Raw genomic sequence first — 17,687 nt, forward strand, 5'->3', positions numbered from 1 at the left:
TGTCTGTTAAAGTAAGTAGAACGATATCAGATTTACTGGCTTGATCACCAGGTAAAAATAAAGGAACAAAATCTAAAAAAAGAAAACTAACAAACATCTAAGGATGGCTAAGCTGCAATATAATACATTTTTGTTTTTGGGCTTAATGTTGCTTTAAGTAACTAGAAGCTGTGAGATGTGGGATTAAAACATTTGCTTTCCTTTTCATTTACTGCCCCGGTCTTCTGTTACAATCCTCTTCAACACCCAGAGGCTCCCAACCATTGATGGGGTTATTGACAATGGAATTAATGCCGTTATGTTCTCTGACAAAGGGATAACAGTAAGCTTGGGTTATATCTGCCTCCTAATGGTGGGAATGGAGCAGCAGACAATGGCAGATCTAGGAGATGAAAAGCCCCCTCTACTGACAGGTTAGCCATTAGCTAATGGGATAGAATTCACTAACGACAATGGAAGAGAGCCGGATTGATCTGGTTTAGTAAATAAACATGTGCTGTGTTTGGACCTCACACAGACACTACTGCCACCAGGTATGTAATGAAGATGTCTAGAATAAGCGCTTGGCCTTTTTTCAGTGTTGGGTAATGTTCTCATGGCCATCAGCTGAGCTTCCCTTTCTCTCTACAAAACAAAACAATGGATTTCTAAGGCAGGGTACATCGACTGAAAGTGCAACACTGGAGGAAACCAGTTCCAAAGGACCCGCAGAGAAAAGGCCAGCATGTCGAACTTTTCACAGATTCTCTTCTGTGTTGGTTTCATTCACGTGCCATTGGAAGGCCCAACCTCTAACAGAAAACCATTGTACTCTGCCCACTGTCTTGCACCCAACTCTAACCATAATGGAAGAGAAAGTCTGTAGCTGATGGACACATGACCAAATCCTAAAGAAGAGTTTTTTTTGGCACAGTTAACTTTCAATGATCCCTCCAACTCTAATACAAGTAATAGTTTCGGGTTTAGAAGGTTTGGTTGCGTCTAAGTGTTTGATTTTCTAAAAGGGTCAGGTTTAGGGGGTAAAGGTTAGCAGTTAATTCAAGGGTTAGGTTGAGGTCTAAGGGTTGGGCTTGGATGACAGCTGTTTTTTTTTCTGCCTGTAGTCATGATAGGGCCACAAAACTAGTGACTCTCCCCAGTGATGACATAGACAGCCATACCTGACATAATACAGTAATGATATATTGAGTAGTGTGAATTTTATATCCCTGATTGTTCTAAATAGATCTCTTAGCCACATATGCACACTGATCCATGTAATCACAGAATTTTATTGCTAAAGAAACATTAAACAATTGTTGTGTTTCACTCTCTATCACACTTCTAAATTTAAAAATAGAGGGCCAAAATAGTAAAGTTACGATGGAGTATCTCAGGATACTCCGTCGTATCTCTCTTTTTTGGCCAGTGTATCTATGCGACTGATTCTTAGAATCATTTTCGCATTGATACACTGAAGATCCGACATGTGTAAGTCACTTACACTGTCGGATCTTAAATGTAATTACTCCGCCGGCCGCTAGGTGGCGTTTACGTTCAGGTCTCATTTGTTTATGCAAATGAGCCTGATACGCCATTTCCCGAACAAATTTGCGTCGCGTAACCGTCGCTTACGTCGTTTGCGTAAGCGTAAACTTACCCCTGCTATATGAGGGGTAAGTTTACGCAAGTCCCACGTAGGCCAAGTTAAGTATGGCGTCGGGTCCGCGTCGTGTTTTCCCGTCGGGTACGTTGTTTTACTAAATCGTTCTTGAATACGACTTTACGTCAATGACGCACACGTTGGCGTCATTGACGTTTTACGCCGAGAACTGGAGCATGCGCACTGGGCTATTTTAAGCCCGGCGCATGCGCAGTTCGTTAGAATCGGGGGCGCGCTTAATTTAAATACAAGCCGCCCCCTTGGATATACGCGTGGATACGCCGGGCCATTTACACTCCGCCGCCCCAAACTACGGAGCAAGTGTTTGGGGAATACAGCACTTGCTCCTGTAGGTTGGGGCGGCGGAGTGTAAATGGCTTACGCGTCGCCCGCCTAGAATCTTAGAGAATATGGCCCAGAAAACTGCTATGTTGAATCGCGGGAAAAAAAGCTTTGTTGAATGGAGGAATGGAGGGGGTGGAGCTATCGATCATCCACCTATTCTCCATTCATAGATTGCATTCCATTCATGGTCCATACCCTAGGAATGGTAGAGCTGGGTGGAAAGAGTGGGCATAGTCAGGCTCCCTTGACAATAGCCTATGATAGCCCCTTAGTTGTATTACCAGAAGAGGAATCAACACAATAAACACATCATACTGACTGTACTTTGTCCCTTGTGTTGATTTTTCAGTTTTTAGTCTGGCTGCACTTAATTTTAACTTGTTTTTTAGGGTGCACTCACACTCCGAATGGGTTGGGAGAACCCCAGTGGGGATTCCCACAATTCGCTGTGGAAAGCAGCCCCACTGAAAGCAATGGGAGGCTGCCAGGTCCTGCTGCCGGTAATTGCACCCACTCACATGTAACCGCTCAGGCAGCAGTCGCATGTGAGTGGTTCACTCTGGAACTAAGGCAACCTGCATCTAGAGTTAATTGCTCGCATGTGATCATTACATTGGCAATTACATGCGAGTGGCCACGATTAGCTGCAGAAGCCGGCAGACTCCTATTGCTTTCAATGAGGCTGCCTCCCATAGCTAATCGGAGAGCAGGTGCATTCGTATGAATGCACCCTTATTGTATATCTGCCCGGAAGTTAAAGTGTGGCTCGGAAACGCTGCGCATTCTAGTCACAATCCAGCTTTGTACGATTAGCAGAATCCTTATAAAAGCTTCACTTATTAATACACTACCCTTTTCACTGGTGTTCTTAGTCTACCTTTGAGAAAAAAATCTGAAGATGTCGTCGCTTAAGCCGACAAAGGTGAACTGACCCTTTTCCGTCGGCGTGATATGTGATGAGGGTGAACTTCCGAGGATCGTTTTTCAATAATATTTTACTGTTCTATTGTGGGAAACTGTTGCTTCCGAATAGCTGGAGGTGAAAGCTGCCGGTCACTTGACACCTAAGCTTTTGGCTGGCCTGCAACAACCAGCTATGCTTTGAACTCTGCCCGGCATACTCATACTGAAGACACACATTCGGTCGGCCAGGAATAGCCTAGTTCTTTTTCGAGCTGGTAACATTTTTGTTGTTTGTTTGTGTGTTTGTTTTGTCTGATGGCGTCCTGGGAAATGCAAAGCATGCATGACCAAACATCATATCTACAGCGCTGTTGGTATTTCCTCTGAGCAGTTAAAAGTTCTGCTGGTCATAAAAGCATTTTTCCCCATGGGCCAAAGATTTCCTGATTATGGGAAACGAAGCGTTGTCTGTCCACCTCCTACATTCAGACTAATCTATGTATCTTGACTTTATCTTTGTTTACACCCCGATCGCTATCCAGGAAGCCTTCTTTAGCTGGTACTTCATAATAATTTTTTTGTTGTTTTTATTGCTTTTTGTTCAAGAAGATCTTATTGTTTGCCACTGTTTTTGCAAGTGAAGAGACATTGAGATGTTTTTGTATGATGTTGAGATAAAGGGGGTTATTTACTAAAGGCAAATCCACTTTGCACTACAAGTGCAAACTACAAGTGCAAAGCGGACTTGAAATTGCACTGAAAGTGCACTTGGAAATGCAGTTGCTGTAGATCCGAGGGGGACATGCAAGGGAAAAAAAAACAGAATTTTAGCTTCCACATGATTGGATAATCAAATCAAAAGAGCTTCCCCTCATTTCAGATCAACCCCTCAGATTTACAGCAACTGCACCTCCAAGTGCACTTTGCACTTGTAGTTTGCACTTGTAGTGCAAAGTGGATTTGCCTTTCATAAATAACCCCCAAAGTGTGCTTAGCCTTTAAAAGTCACCCACTGAAGACAAATGCAGGTCTTCAAGTATCAGTGGTAAAAAGGTTCCCTGGAGGATAAAATTGCATTGCAATGGCTTGATGCCATGGATAAACCCAAAACGGTTAAAATCACCCACAAAACAATCCAACAGTCAATGGTGAGCAGTAGCATTTTAACCCCCCCCCCATCATTTGTAGGTATTGCCACTTTAAATCTTCCAAAAACAACCCCACAATATTGCTGGTCATTGACCCTTTAACCCCCAGCTTCCCCATCCCATCACCCCTACCCTGCATGAGGGCATTCTCTGCTTCAGTCTGTTTTTTTATTTATTATTGCATTGATTCATTATTAAATCCTCCTCCTTCTCCTTCCTCTATTGTGTGTCCATTACTACTGCTTACATTTGTGAAACCAAGGCACAGAGCCACTATGATTGGCTCTGTGATCTTTGCCTATGCTCTCCACTGTCCAATAACAGAGAGAGCAGCAGCATTGTGCACATGCACCAAGGTAATCCAAGACTATGTTAAATGGCTCCCCCTAGCCTCCATTTTACTGTAATGCCCAGTTGGCTAAAGTTTATGTATTGCCAAACTTATTTTTTTTTTCTTTTTGATAGTTGCTTTTGGTTTTAGATACACTTATAAATGTATGTTTAAGTGGACCTTAACTGAAAATTTAGATCCTCTTAAACCATTAGAGTGGGTGGGTACTGGAGTAAGCAAAAATGTACCTCTCCAGAGTAATCAAAAGACCCGTAGCAACAAATCAGAAAACAGCTAAGAATTGATAGGCTTTGGGCTTGTGTCAAAGGAATCAGTCTGAGATCATTCAGTGTTTATAGATAAGTAAATTCAACTTCTTTCTAAATTACCAAATATGTGGATTGCATCATCACAGGGCGGTACTGTGGATGCATATGCCAATATACCAGTCACATCCAATCTAAACCAGACTAGACAGAGTGCAACAACCATGGACTTTATAGGCACCAAAACATACAAAATTGTTATCATCATTTTTGCACTCTTCCTAATCTTTCTAACTTTCATTTAACCTGCTTTAAGCTTTTTTTGCATTCCCATAGACTTGTATATTAATGCAAACCCATCTGAAGGGAACACAAATCTGTCTACACAGGCCCTAATGAAAAGTCATTCTTAATTTGCTGCTATGAGTTATTAAAATGATTGGTAATGCTTTACTGTACAAGCACTAAACTATTGGCAGCCTTTTAAAAGCCACTCTTGCCTTGTACTTGGTGTTAGAGATGGGTGCAGGTTGGTAATTTCCGATGCAATCCTCTCCTAATCCACCATGCATGAACGCTTCACTTCCATAAACCCAACATACATCTTCTAGGAAACTTTACTCTGTATGTTATCCCTGGAATTCAGAAACCCAAGATGCTGAGCTGCCCTGACCCCTGCTCTTCAGTTTTATACGCCAGGGTGAGAATTGGCACCAATTTAGTCATCTTCCAGGGCACCGGAAGCGTTAAGGATTCCTGGAGCCCTTAGAAAGTGGCATACTAAATTTAACTATTTAGACATGCTGATACAGCTGTGTGCTTAGAAGACCTGCCAACATTAAGACCTGACATTTTAAGAAGCGGATATAACGTTTGTTGCTTTCACATTATTGGGTCAGTTTACCCAAAACTGGCAACTCAGCATTTGGTAGACGCTGGAGAGTTAAAACACTTGCTGTCTTCTGTCTCTTGGGGACTCTGTTAGTTGCAAAGTCTGCACACCTTCTGTGCCCATTATGGGAGACAATATGGACAATGTAAAGCCCTGTACACACGATTGGTTTGTCCGATGAAAACAGACCGATGGACTGTTTTCATCGGACAAACCGATCGTGTGTGGGCCCCATCAGTTTGTTTTCCATCGATGAAAAAAAAATAGAACATGTTTTAAATTTTTCCTATGGATAAAAAAACGATCGTCTGTGTGAAAGTCCATCGGTCAAAAATCCACACATGCTCAGAATCAAGTTGACGCATGCTCGGAAGCATTGAACGTCATTTTTCTCAGCACGTCGTAGTGTTTTACGTCACCGCGTTGGACACGGTCGGATTTTTGACTGATAGTGTGTAGGCAAGACTGATGAAAGTCAGCTTCATCGGATATCCGTCGAAAAAATCCATCAGATTAGATTCTATCAGATATCCGATCGTGTGTACGAGGCTTTAGAGTAGGAGCTGGAACACACAAAGGTGTGCAGGAACTCCCAAAACTCCCAGGTGGACAGGAATTGAATTGGTGCCGATCTAAGCCCAATTATTTAAAATGTAATATAGTTAACATGTTAATGTAACTTCAAACGTTATCTTTCTATCTTCTTAAATACACAGATTTCAAAAAACAAATTCTTGGTGATCCTTTCTGTTCAGGCACTTCCTTAGTTAGTGTGACAACCATCTCCCAAATGTGGTCCTACGTTGTCACTCTGTCAGGCCTCGTACACACGACCGAGTTTATCGGCAAAAACCAGCAAGAAACTTGCTGGTATTTTTTTTTTGCCGAGGAAACCCTTTTTGACGAGGAAACTGTCGAGGATCTCATCGAGCCAAAAAGAGAGAGCATGTCTTCTTTTTCCTCAACGGGAATGGAGAAATTTGGCTCGCCAAGATCCTCGACAGTCTAACAAGGAACTAGACGAGCAAAACGATGTGTTTCGCCCGTCGAGTTTCTCGGTCGTGTGTACGAGGCTTCACATGTGCCCTGGTGACCATGAAGTCTACCATTTGGAGTTTCTATCTACTTTAAACTATCTGGTTAAACAGCATCTTATAATTTGCATAAATCCCTATATAGATCAGTTCTATACTGAATTATGCAACTTTTTGACATAGCAGATCTGTGCAGCACTGTGTATGTAACAAAAACAAAGGAAGATGCACTTGGGTGCTGCTTATCATAAGAGGGCAAAATAATGGGAGTGCAATGTGCTGACACAGATAAAATATTCTCCTCATTTGAACTTTTAAGGATATATATATTTTCCCTGTGAAATAGGATTATAGGAATTAATATGTTTATTTTTATAACATGACTCGGCTCTAGAATAGTTACATAAGTAAAATAAGATTAGCCGAGAATATCTGAAGAGGAAGCCAAATTGTTAATTTTGCCATAAATGGCTAAAAGACAAATTTCTGGACCGGGAGGTGGATTAACATGTCTGAAAATCTTATAAAATGGGCCTAATATATTCTACCATCCAAACAGAAGAGGTGGGGAATGTCTCATTTCTATGAAGTAAGGCCCCATTCAGGCCTGTGTAGTGCATTGACACATGCACAATAATGCGCGTTATGTCACGCTTTAATGTGTTTTTTGTTAGGGCAACCAATTTGCATGAATGTGTGTGCCGTCCAATCACAGTGGCAAACAAAGCTTCAGGATTTCAAATGTCTTAATGATAACATTTACAATTTCACAGTAGAATAACATAAGGCAATGCGTTTCGTGGTAAACCCCCCTTCTTCAGAGCTTGAATATTTTAAATGGTAGGTCTCCTAAATTAGCATATTTAGAAATCATAAGACATTGTCACCAGCAATGAATCCTGACTGCGTGCAAATTGGCCTTATGCACTATAAAGAATTCTGGATGTTTTTAGACTTAAAGTGGATGTAAAACTGGATTTTTTTTAAATTAAGTCTTGCACCTTGTACAGTATAGGATTTCATGTCATCTGTGCCCAGTCTTGCCATGAAGAGTAAACCAAGCTCTGAGCAGTCCTCTTATTGTTTTTTAGTGAGATAAAAACTGACACAGAGAGAACAAGGAGTCAGTTCTTCCCCCTTGCTGTGAGTGACAGGTGATTTACATATCTCATGCATGAGCCTGAGACATTCTGTGTACTTCAGATCCCTTCCTCCTTTCTTTTCCAGCTCTCCCAGGATTGGGCATGCTGAAGTCATGTGGTGACTTTTAAGGTTTTGACTGGATGTTAGTGTTCATGGCAGAAGTTCAGTGTAAGAAATACACAGGAGAAAATGCACGTTGACAGGGGGAGTGTAGAGGTGGGCGGGGAGTCTACTGACATCACGACTCTACCCACCGGGCTCTAGACAACAGATCCACCCACAGAATCTGCAGTTTTCTGGGTCTCATAACAGACAGAGGGGAGACATTTGACAGGTAAGGTTTCATGCAGGAGGCATGTATATCCCTATAGATAACCAATATGGCAGTAGTTTAGAAAGGATGAGAGTGGATTTATATCCAATTTCATTTTAATTTTACCCTCTTTGTGTGGGTAAATTGTGTTGGCTGTCTTATGTTTCTACGGCGAATTAACTTCATTAAAAATGTTGGACTCTTGAACCTTCGTTTGGTGTTCCTATTGGACTACATACAAATCGATTCTCAGCTCTGGGTGCCTGAACTGGTGATACTGCTATTCATTCTTTTGTTTTATATCCAAAGCCTTGTTTTCTACTTTTATTAATTTGAATGGACCAGTATGCACACTATACAGAGTACATCACTGCAGCTGTTAGTGCCTATTGACTTGAGTGCGTCCCCAGAATTACATCTCCCAAGAGCTCTTTCCCTACAGATGCATGAAGAGACACTTAGGCCTCATTCACACTTGTCCGTTCGGGTCCGTCTGTCGGCGGACCTGAATGGCCGCTCCATGCATCGCTATGGAGCGTCGGATGTCAGCGGAGACATGTCCGCTGACATCCGACCCGCTAAAAACAGACGTATGGGGGCCACGTCCCCATCCGTCCATGCGGATCAGATCGGGTAAGATCTGATGAAAACGGACATGCTGTCCGTTTTCATCAGATCGCTCCATAGGGACACAGCGGTGCCCGACAAGCCCCTCCCCGCTCAGTGAGCAGAGAGGAGCTTGTCATCGTCGGCTCAGCGGAGATCTGCGGACTGATCTCCCGCTGAGCCGACGGGAGCAGGCGGACTCCGTAGCGACGGAGTCCGCCAAGTGTGAATGAAGCCTAAGCAGTCAAGACAACGGCATTGCTTGTGGGAAAATAAATCAATGTATGGATGTGAAGAGGGATAAAGAGGGATTGAGAGAGGCATAGCTCTGTAGTCCAATTAGAATTTCAGCTCACTGGACTTCTGGTAGATCAGCAGGTATTTTTCTGTACTTGTGTCTTTTAATGGATGAAACATGGGAAAATTTGCAAGTCCTACAGAGATGAACGAAATATATATTTCATTTTCTGCTGACATGAAATCTTATATGTGAATCTTTCTAGTGGTTCAACAAAGGTTCTAACACCCCCCCCCCCTTTTTTTCATTAGGTGTAATCTCACTGGGAAGTGTGCAGGTAGACATGAACAGTAGACACATTGACACAGGCTAAATTCTTCAGCAAAACCAATATTTGTGCATGTGTTCCGGAAGGGCCGGCCTAAATCCGTGCACGGCCTCATCCACCTTCCTTTTCCTTACCAGCCGAGCTCCTCTGGATTTTTGGAGCCGACCCAGTGCGGTTACACCTGCCGTATGTGATTCACTTGAGCTCCACAAACATCCTTCTCATAGGGGAAGCAGCCTGTAGGGATTTTGTGGCTTCCAGATTTATAATATTCTAATTTTAGTGTTCTTAGTTTGCAATTTATTTTTTCTTTAAAGGTACACTCCAGTCAAAATTGGAAATAAAGCCCCAAAATGCATTAAGACTGCTTGGGGATTCGGTGTCCTATACAGTTACTTTTGTAGTTCTGCAGTCCACCCTTCACCCATTGGTCAGATTTGGGGGGGAAGGGGAACCCCTGGTTGTAATGCAGGAAAATAATTCCTGAATACGCCCCCCACAGCCTAGCATAGAGCACTGCGCCCTGATCCCACCCAGTTGTGTGACAATAGCAAATGAATATTCTCTATTGTCACACTGATTCTCCTCCTGGCCAATCAGGAATCGGGATTTGAGACCAGTTTTCCGATTGGCCGAAAGCAGAAGCAATCCAAGTGGTGAAGCAGAGAAGGAGAGCAGGGGAAGAGGAAGCCACTGCCTGCCATAGATGGAGTAAGTGTCGGTGCTCCTGATGTCTCGACTGACCAATCAACCAAACCGACCTGACCGGGGGGGGGGGGGGGGGATTTTTAGGTGTGGGCCAACTCAATATTGAACTAAGACTCGTATGCCATTAAAGTTCATGTGCGTGAAAGGGCAGGTGTCCCAATACTTTTGACAATACAGAGTACAAGGCGGTTGGGCTCCGATAGCTCAAGTGAGGCTACATTGTTCATCAAACACTTCTACCTTCCACAGGGAATGGTGAGCTATCCATACAAAGGAGCTCAACAGATAACAAAACTCACCAGCCAAATGTAATGCTTACCAGGCCTTAGATGTGGTGGCTGCCTTTGTTTCCTTTTTTTTTTCAGGCTAGGAATATTTTCAGCAAGTACAGCAAAACATCTGATGATCCTGCTAGAAATGCATTGTCACTTTTTTCTAAGCTGACCTGAAGGCACAAACAATGTTTTCTCCCTTGCAACAAATTGATTCCGAGCATGTGTGTTTTTTTGTGCGTCGGAATTGCATACAGCCGATAGGATTTTCCGACAAGAACTTTTCCCGTCTGAAAATTTGAGAACCAGCTGTCAAATTTTTGCTGTCGGAAATTCCGACAGAAAATGTCCGATGGAGCCTACACACAGTCGGAATTTCCGACCAAAATCATAGAACTTTTCTTGTCGGAAATTCCGATCGTGTGTACGCGGCATAAGAACTAGTAGGCTGCGATATATCACATCTTTGTTTTTGGATTTAGATGTACTTTTCAATTTTGTGATAGGGATATTTCCAAGCAGGAAAGGGTTAAGTTCCAACGTTTTTTGCTAGGTGTCTCTGTGTGTGAGCGCATTACTGTAAATATTCCTCCGTGTGGGTCTTGGAGATGGCAGATTCCGTAGCAGAACATTCCGACTCCCATCACCCAGCGTTTCCGGAACATTCTGGTCCATTCAGAAATGAGCCGCTTTTCTGATTGCAAAACACAAGCTCTACTTCCCCTGGGTTTGTCTCTTGCCATTCTATAGCCGAGATCTGTACATTATGTAATTGGAAAGATTAGTAGTTCTAGTGCATGCTACAAGTACAAACCATTCTTGGTCTAGTTGTGCAGACTTTTCTATTTAAAGGAAATATATTGGGGTTTTATACATGTTTTAAATATTTGTTATAGACGTGACTAATTAGGTTAAATCTTTAAAAAAAAATTCGGGTAAATGTCCAATATGGCATACGTATTCTTCTCTGGTCTTTTGTTTAGCCAGCAGGGGGAGCTCTATTCTCCTTTTCACATATTCAGTTATTTCAGCTTTCAGTTGAGCTTAAAGAGGAGGTCCGGGAAAAAATAAATAAAAGCCAGCAGCTACACATACTGCAGCTGCTGGCTTTTAATAAATGGACACTTACCTGTCCTGCTGTCCCTCGATGTTGGCAGTAGGGTTCCCGTTGTGAAGCCGAAAGGCTACACTGCGGCCGCCATTGCGGGTAAGGGAACCCGGCAGTGTAGCCTTTCGGCTTCACGTCGGGGACCCTACTGCGCATGGACGAGGCCCCGCTCCTCTCTCCTATTAGCCCGGCGGCCAGGGGAGGAGGAGGAGGGAGCCCCACGGTGACGTCACTTCCACGTCACGGCCGGACTCCCGGAAGTGGGAAAGAATACCTGTCAAAGATAGGTATCCTGTCCCCCCTCCCCTCCGAAAGGTGCCAAATGTGGCACCAGAGGAGGAGTAGGAGACAAATAAGCGGAAGTTCCACTTTGGGGTGGAACTCCGCTTTAAGTGGTTGTAAACCTCAGACGTGAAATATGAATAAAGCGTATCCCTCTATAGTGTGTTCTTGTCTCAAACCAGAGCAAGTCAAGTTTTCCTGACACCAAGAGAAAAAAGGTGACAGGGAGGGACCTTCAGCTGACTGACAGCCTCAGCTCTGTTCCTGTGTGCTGTGTGAAGAGGGGTGTGTCCCCTCCCTCCAATCAGCTCACAGGTCTCTTCACTTAGTTCTGTAGAGTGTGACTTCATCTCTCCGCCCCCTTTTTCTGACAGCTCAGACAAACTTTAGATATCCACTTTGCACGAATGTAGAAAAATGAAGACTGCAGATAGACAAGTACAACTTATGTAAGAGGATTTGTTTAATCTCCGTGTATCATCTAAGACCAGTCACTTCACTGGGTATATGTAGGGGTTCACAACCACTTAAAAAAAACGAATGCTTAGGCCCTGTTCACATCTTATGATTTGGAATCACAGGCAGAATCGCCACAATTCTGCCCGTAATTCCAAATCACCTGCTGATCGATGTACAATGCGTAACGTGCGTTTGGGTGCCATTGTCCCTTAATGGCACCTCAAATGCGAAGCAATTCTGCCACGTGACAGGATCACGTGGCAAAAGCTGCAAACTGCGTCTCTCAATATCGCATGAGGCCTGTCACTCTAAAACATGGGTCTCAAACTGGTGGCCCTCCAGCTGTTGCGAAACTACAAGTCCCATCATGCCTCTGCCTTTGGGAGTCATGCTTGTAACTGCCAGCCTTGCAATGCCTCATGGGACTTGTAGTTTTTCAAAAGCTAGAGGGCTGCCAGTATGAGACCCCCTGCTCTAAAATAAGCTTCTTTTCGGGTGGCAAAGGCGTGTATGGCAGCCCATTCAAGTGGACCTATGCGCAACGTAAAATCCTGTGAAAATTGCTCCACCAAATTGTGTAGAGGGAATGGAGCTAACGGGTGCGTAAAGGACATCAAGTTCCATAATGCTCCTAGATCAGGAATGGGCAAACTACAGCCCGCGGGCCGTATACGGCCAGGCGAACCTTTTAACCCGGCCGGCGGAGCAGTGTTGCCAACCGTCCGTTAATTTACAAGTAAATTTAACCCCCCTTTCGGGGTGTCCGTAAAGTCCGTTATGGGCATCGGGTGCCCGTAAAAAAGATGGCCGCTGGGCTGTCACGGCTCCTCTGCCTATTGCACTCGCCAACGACTGTCACTGCCGTGTCCCTCCTGAGTCCTCCTGACTCGATCGGCTATTCAAAAATGGCGCCGGGTGGCGCCATTACGTAACTGCGCTTCAGCCGGGCTCGGGAAAGCTCGTATCCACTCGGCCGGGCGGCGCATGCGCAGTTACGTAATGGCACCACTTTTAAATAGCCGATCGAGTCAGGAGGAGCCAGGCAGTAGGAGCCAGGCAGTATTTGCAAAGCATCTAGGACCTAGATGCTTTGCAAATACTGCCTGGCAGAAAATGACACATATTTAAAAAAAAAAATGCCTGTGTTTACTTAGCCAAAATTCAGCTCTGCTGCTTTCCTATTGGCCAGTTGGGTGTACAGTAATACGCCACCTTTAGAATTGCAAGTGAGGACTATTCAAGGGCTGAATCTGTATACTGTGTACATTGTGACCTATTGTTCCTCATGTGATTTAAACATACCGGAGGACTGCGGTGCTATTTCACTCCGTGACACTTTTGCATGGTTTGGCTCCTGCAGGCAGCGGTTAGCGGTTTATTGCAAAGCTGCTGATGATCACTACCCTGTTCTCATTTTCTCAAGGGGTGGATTAACATTGTAACCACATCATTAACCCCTCCTTGGCTGGTGCGCTAGCACTGAAACAATGCATCTAGTATAACCCAAGAGAGCCAGAGCTTCCAGCCTGGAAGAGTACGCCGCCGTCCACCTTGTGGATACTTGGCAGACGGATCACAGACTGCGGTGGTTGTAAAGCGTATTATTACTATGAGGACATTATGGGTGGGGTAAATGACAACTGAAACAGAAACATCCTGAGAATTTTTAAACAAGTCAATGTTTACTGGATATCATCAATCGCTTGCAGACCTTAGAAGTTATTTAAGCCAAACCACTGTTGATATTTTTCTGAATATGAACCTGTTACGAAAAAGTCAGCCATCTCCTTGACTAGAGAAAGTAGTGCTCAGATTTACTGTAAATTCAAAGCATCAACGTGGGATGATGAACAACATATCTCAAAGCTGCACCTGAGATGACTTGAGACAGGTTGAATAAAACATAAGGTTTGAGTTTTGCGCTAAAGGTGGCTGTTGGTATATACACTCACCGACCACTTTATTAGGTACACCTTGCCAGTACCGGCTTGGACCCCCTTTTGCCTTCAGAACTGCCTTAATTCTTGGTGGCATAGATTCAACAAGGTGTTGGAAACATTCCTCAGAGAATTTGGTCCATAGTGACATGATAGCATCACCCAGTTGCTGCAGATTTGTCGGCTGCACATCCATGATGCAAATTTCCCATTTCAGGACATCTCAAAGGTGCTCTATTGGATTGAGATCTGGTGACTGTGGAGCCATTGAAGTACAATGAACTCATTGTCATGTTCAAGAAACCAGTGGTGAGATGATTTGAGCTTTGTGACATTATCCTGTTCCCTATGAGAGCCATCTGAACTGATCTGACTTGTGTGGGTCCGACTTTGAAAATGTTTCCTGCAATACTTTGGCCCGACCTGGGCACAATTTCTGCCCATTGATTTGAATGTAAGTGGCTACAATGTCAGCTCATCATCTTAACTGATCCAACTTGTGGTATGTGACTTGTGCTCTGAGGATCTTGAGGGTTAACCCCATGCCAATTAGAAAAAAAAATGGCATGGGGTCCCCCCTGAGATCCATACCAGACCCTTATTGGGGCATGCGACGATGCAACATATTGCGAAACGCGTCGGGAGACTCCACTGCTGCCGTGTACATTTTATCAAGCGCTAATTTTCTACATTGACGTAAGTGTTTCCATCTTTATTAAAACACTCATTGCCTACAGTTTCACACTATGTGCCTCTTCTTTTTCCATTTATCCTTCAACATCATTTGGTCTGCTGTTTTGACCGCGTGTGGGTCACCACCTCCAAACACGTTCATCGGCTCATACTGATCGATATCTTTGGAGCTATTCGTTCATTGGTGTTGAAGATCTGGTCTCATATGTGATACATCTAGGGATATTATCAAGCTTTGTTGACCCTCTGAGCGTACGCTCTTTAGGGTTTAACATCTCTTGTAAGCCTCAGTTTATTTGGTGGAGGTCCATTCACGGTGTATGGGAACACTATTTGGCTTATTTGTCTACACAGGATTATTCATTTATTGGACGTTCACACAATTTTCAACCTATATGGTTATATAGGACTCCTTTATTGGACATTCACTTATATATGCATACATTTATTATGGATTCTGATTGTACATCATTCACATGGTGATTTTTACATACCCTGGTAGATGTTTAATTGTATGTCATTTATAGTTATTCACTATTTGGGTTATCATTCAGCGCTACAATTTATATGTTTTATCTGAGCATGCAGCCTGGCAGGTCAGGAGAGGGAAACCACATAGGGGATGGGTGCTTTGGGGCAGGGGGGCTCTGTGCCTCTTCCTGACAACCCTGGACAGTGGTTGTGGGCGTTTGTGGTCAGAGGGCTTAACAGAATAACAGAATCTGAAAGCCCCCAGATCCCCCCCCTATGTGAATGAGTATGTACTCCTAACCCATTCACCAAAAAGTAGTGTTACAACAAACAAGAGACGGTTTTGGAAAAGTCCTTGCTTTTAGACGATCCCTGAAAACCCTCCTATTCAGAGAAACTTTTTCTGCCCACACCTAACAACTATACTTTGATTTTCTCCATCAGCTCATTCCCCACAGTTATTACCCTTTGTATCATTTCACCCTCCCTTTTAGATTGTAAGCTCTAATGAGCCAGGCCCTCTTATTCCTTCTGTATTAAATTGTATTGTAATTGTACTGCCTGCCCTCATGTTGCAAAGTGCTGCACAAACTGTTGGCGCTATATAAATCCTGAATAATATTATTAATAGTCTTTTTTTTTTTTCGCAGTAATCAGAGCCAAAGTGGTGGGCAAAAAGCTGATGAACGATGGGCCTTTCGGTACTATGCGTTACACTGTTAAACAGATGAAGGTGAGTGTTCGCCACACTGATCTCTATGGATGTTCTTTATTTAACTAATACATGAATGCATGGCATGCTGGCTTTTTTTCGAAATCAGGGACAGTTGGGAGCTATGGTTTAATTTTATAAATGTCTTTAGTATGTTGATAAGGAGGGCAGAAGGAACCAAGCTAAACAAAATATAACCATTAATACGTCAGCTTTAAACTAACGAGTCACTTTAAGCAAAGATGCTAATCATCAACCACTTTGCATATTATTTTATATATACTGTGATTCTGTACTTGCCAAATATGCTGCAGAAATCTTCCTCCACTGAGTCTGGCTGCAAGCATTTTAACTGTGGGCAGCTGAAGCTGCTGCCTGTTCACTTCCTGGATTTACACCAACACAGAGCTCCAGCTCTGCAGCTCTCATTGGCCCAGTTATGACTCATCATGTACAGAGAGAGCTGTTCATGATATCATAAGCCTAGGCTTTTTACCAGACAAGAAACAGGACGTGGGCTGTATAAGATATTTACTGGCAGAAAAAAAATGTTTTACTATCCAAAGTTAAAACAACAATGGCAGAAGATTTAATAGATGGAAATATGAAAAAATATCCGCTTCAAGTTCAGTCCTCTGGCTTGTATACTGGTTGTACTGGCGTGTGATCCATCACAGAGGAAAGTCGTGTTCTGGGACTGATTATTCATGTGTTTACATGTGCATAGTAAAGTCACTGAGCAATGCAGCAATTTGCCAGCTCTGGACGCTGCATTGGTAAACAGATGAAGTCAGGCGCCTCTCCCTGAACACTCCGGGGGTCTAGAATGGTCAGTGTGATGGATCCTCCGCTCCAAGAATTCCTTCCAGCCTGTTACACTCTTGTTTTGTACAATATTTAGTGGGGGGGAAAAAAAAGCAAAAGAAATACTTCTGGGCACGTGTAATCATTTTCCGTAATAAAAAGGGATCGATTGTGCCTGGTCCCTGGAGAATGTTGTGTAGACGGGAGTGGCAGCGTGGTCTCTGCCAGGTCTCCCCCTTGCAGGTGTAACACCACACGACAAGAATGTGTTCTTAAAGTGGACCTGTCATTAAATTTGACACGTCAAATGAGCCAAGAGGGAGCAGATCAGCATTGCTGCATCACTAAAATGAGCTCCCTTGTCACTTCCAGAAGCACATTAGGGAATTTATGAGGTCTACATACAATCAGACAGTGAAATAAAAGAATCAGCAAAGACTGAGTAGCACTGCTATGCAGGAAGCAGAGCCCGTTATATGGAAAACGCAGAAGTGTTTGCTTGTGAGATTTGGGATCCTCAGCATTCCTAGGATATTGGAAGGATAGACATGTAACCCTCATCTAGGTACTGTAAAGTAAGGTATTTTTGAGCTTCTCTCTGCCCGTGTTTTTTGTTTTTTTAATTATTTTTTATTTTTTATTTACTGCCCTTCACCTTTTAGATGCAAGGTCCACTGTCAGGCCTCGTACACACGACCGAGGAACTCGTCGGAAAAGACACATCGTTTTCCTCGACGAGTTCCTTGTTAGGCTTGTCAAGAAACTCGACAAGCTTGCTTTGCGTACACACTGTCAAGACCAAATCTCGTCGTTCTCAAACGTGGTGACGTACAACACATACAACGGCAGGGGAAGTTCGATTCCACTGGCGCCACCCTTGGGGCTGCTTTTGCTAATCTCATGTTACTGCGTGTTAAGTAAAAGTTTGGTGAGAGACAATTTGCACTTTTCAGACTATTACAGCGTGACAAATGTGCTATCTCTATTACAAACCCTACTTTTACCGAAGGTGCGCTCCTGTCTCATACTTTATTCTGAGCATGCGCAGGTTT

General features: G+C 43.5%; 2 protein-coding genes across 2 annotated transcripts in view; one reads left to right on the forward strand and one right to left on the reverse strand.

Moving 5' to 3' along the window:
• The window catches only part of SYN3 (synapsin III), a 534,306-nt gene that overhangs the window by 245,201 nt on the left and 271,418 nt on the right, over positions 1–17,687 (reverse strand). The gene's annotated exons all lie outside the window — the stretch shown is intronic.
• Positions 1–17,687, forward strand: part of TIMP3 (TIMP metallopeptidase inhibitor 3) — a 70,168-nt gene that overhangs the window by 40,210 nt on the left and 12,271 nt on the right. Inside the window, exon 2 of the mRNA XM_040345655.1 lies at positions 15,770–15,852. Within this exon, the coding sequence (XP_040201589.1) occupies positions 15,770–15,852 (83 nt within the window). The remainder of the gene's footprint in view (positions 1–15,769; positions 15,853–17,687) is intronic.

This window comes from Rana temporaria, chromosome 3, assembly GCF_905171775.1.
Source record: "Rana temporaria chromosome 3, aRanTem1.1, whole genome shotgun sequence".
Taxonomy (NCBI): Eukaryota; Metazoa; Chordata; class Amphibia; order Anura; family Ranidae; genus Rana; species Rana temporaria.